The sequence below is a fragment of the Medicago sativa genome, chromosome 5 (assembly GCF_051527215.1).
Source record: "Medicago sativa cultivar Bolivia chromosome 5, Bolivia_mono, whole genome shotgun sequence".
NCBI classification, from domain to species: Eukaryota; Viridiplantae; Streptophyta; class Magnoliopsida; order Fabales; family Fabaceae; genus Medicago; species Medicago sativa.
In genome coordinates, this window is record NC_140753.1 from 53,124,623 (window position 1) to 53,127,429 (window position 2,807).

The following is a 2,807-nucleotide window of genomic DNA, read 5'->3' on the forward strand; positions in this document are numbered from 1 at the left end:
TCAGATAAATATGCAATTCCTAATTTTTATTTCATCATCTATCTATAAAACTATCTACACTCTACAGCCTCTGATAAAGGCTGATCAAACCAACATCTAAATTTCTTTTCAACACAATGGTTACCTGAGACATTGATCTGTTTAATGCAGCCCCACCATAACTGACATGAAATTTATCCTTAGCAATCAAACCCTGCAGAGAGAAAAAGTGGGTAAAGTTACTTTGAGTAATGGCAACTGAAAGTCAGGGACAGACGGAAGCAGGACAGAGAGGAAGATACTACTGTATCGATCTCAGTCGACTCAACATCAATGTTCACATCTGCAATGACTTTGATTATTTCAACTAGCAACCCTGGCCTATCTGCTGTCTCGATGTACAGTAGGCTGAAAAAAATTGAATTCAAAAGCACCTATCGCATATTGGGTTGCAATTGCAAATTATAAAAATCAGTTGGGGTCTAATCAATTTTGATAATAAACAGCTCAAAAATTGTACCCAAAGTAAAATATAAAAAGAAAAAACTATTATGTCCACATAGATGCAAACCTCCTCTTGGGCCCATCTTCTTTGACTTGAATATGAGTTGCAATTTCAATATGAAGCTGCACAAAACAAAAATAATAAAGTATAATATTTGCAAGAATGAGACTAAAATTTCAGCATGCAATATCTGGTATGATCTAGCATTTTTGTGTTCTTGTTAACATGTGCTCTTCAAAAAGAGTTAAGGAATCAAATATCTAAAACATAAAGAGTATATGAAAATCTTTAAAGCATTTAACAGTTCACATTTTCAAAAAAGAACCAAGCATCTTTTAGTATAAGTTTAATCTGTACACTGATACAGAGTAAAAAACAACATAGAAACAAGAGAAATGATGCAAATATATAACTTCTACATGCCAGTATCAATTAAGCAGCCCAACCTTAGTTCTTTCAATAATAATGTCCGACAAGAATAAAACATAGAAAAGCATAAAGAATGCTAGAGTGGCAATGCAGACTAAATCTTTTTACCATTAAAATATTAACAATCACAACAACAACAAAAAACGGTAATTTTCTTTTCCTCATACTTCCATCATATATACAGCCATCAGTTAATCTCTTCAACAGTACTGCAGTAGAGAAACCTAAATCTTTTTCCGATGCAGCCATTTCTTCAAATAGAAAGAGGCATTCAACACAAGAACAGGCGTAATCAGTCTCCTGTCATGCATGAGGTTGATGGAGTTCCAATTCCCACAAATATATAACTTGGGTATTATGGGGTGTCCAATTCCCACAACAAGTTATATGGGATGCTAGCATTTAAGTAGTTTGGCTTTTCCCCTTGATAGCTTGCTTTTAAGGGAGGGTTCCCCAAGTACTTGAATACTTACCAGATGTTCAATTTTTAAGTGGAATATGGCGGCAGGTCCCAAAAGTACGAATTTGGCCACAAAAATATCAAATTTTTGCCCCATGCAACATGAACAAGTACATGTGTATGAGGTGTATCGTATAAATTCGGATTATATAATCCTAATAGTCACAAAACATAACAGAATGCATCTTTTTTTCACTAGTTCTTAAACTGGCAGGTTCAAGAACGCAAATTACAACATGAAGTTCCATATCAAAGAACAATTTTGATAGTTTGTTTTGCCGGAGACTACCTCTATGCGGGAACAGCCAAAAAAGGTCACCACAAAAGGAGCTCCAAAGAAAAATAAACATTTCATTCGGTAGACAAAGCGATCGCATTCCCTCTGGGAGATTGTTGATTCTCAAGAACAACAGACACAAGTTTCACAAACAAATTCAACAGGGGCAAGTAACAAGAGTGCACGGAAAAGCAACATGTCTCCTAGTCCTTCTAAGCCAATTCCCAAAAATCCTAAGCCAACTCCCAAAAATCCTAAGTCAATTCCGGTTGAAGTCCATATACCACACAATGACCAAATCTCAATTTAGATGCATGACTTTATTGAAAAGGTGGTGGATGTAGCTGGTGATGGTCATTGTAGGTTCCGTGCAGTTGCGGGTCTATGTAATTTGAGTGTTGACGATCACCAAATGATCTGTTACCAGCTGCACAAAGAGCTAATCGGTGAAGGAAATGCTCGTTATCAGCAGATGATTAATGATGATAGGCGATATAAAGAGGTCTTGGAAGCTCTAAGATTTTTCGGTATTGGTCCTGCACCACCAGATAAATGGATGACCATGCAGGATATGGGTTTTTTCATTGCACAGAAATACAACCACGATGTTGTTCTACTGTCCATTTTGAAAGGGCGGTCTGAAACCTTTTGTTCCTCTATGGGGTGAACCGCCACTAGTTGAGCGATTGGTGTGTATGGCACATATCAACGACAACTATTTCATGATTATACATTTGAAGGAAGGTTGGCATATTTCTCCCACTTGCCCGCTACAGAGACAACATGCTCGTGATAATTCCTTAAGCTGGTCTGATCGATATGTCAGTCTGATGTAGTATTTTTGCATCAAACAAAGTAAGTATTTATAAATCGTCTCCTCAAGGACTAGTGCGATATCAAAGACCGTTCGACACCAAATATCATTCTAAGTTTGTTTAAACTATGTTAACTACTTTGCGAATGATAAAATGGAGATTAATAAGGCGTGAAACTTGTTAGGATTAGAGTTCCTTAATCAAGCGTCACATATAACCTAATGATCATATATGGATTCTAGCTTATCTTTTGATATTATCACATATCCCTCAACAACATCATTCGTGTCCAAACAATATCGTGAGATCTCTTGTATCGTTCAATCGTCGATGTCTCAAACT

General features: G+C 36.5%; 1 protein-coding gene across 1 annotated transcript; it reads left to right on the top strand.

Moving 5' to 3' along the window:
• The first annotated feature begins 1,960 nt into the window (after positions 1-1,960).
• LOC146922964 (uncharacterized) lies at positions 1,961-2,317 on the top strand. The gene has a single exon (XM_085711641.1). The coding sequence runs from the start codon at positions 1,961-1,963 to the stop codon at positions 2,315-2,317; it is 357 nt and encodes a 118-aa protein (XP_085567767.1).
• Positions 2,318-2,807: the final 490 nt, after the last annotated feature.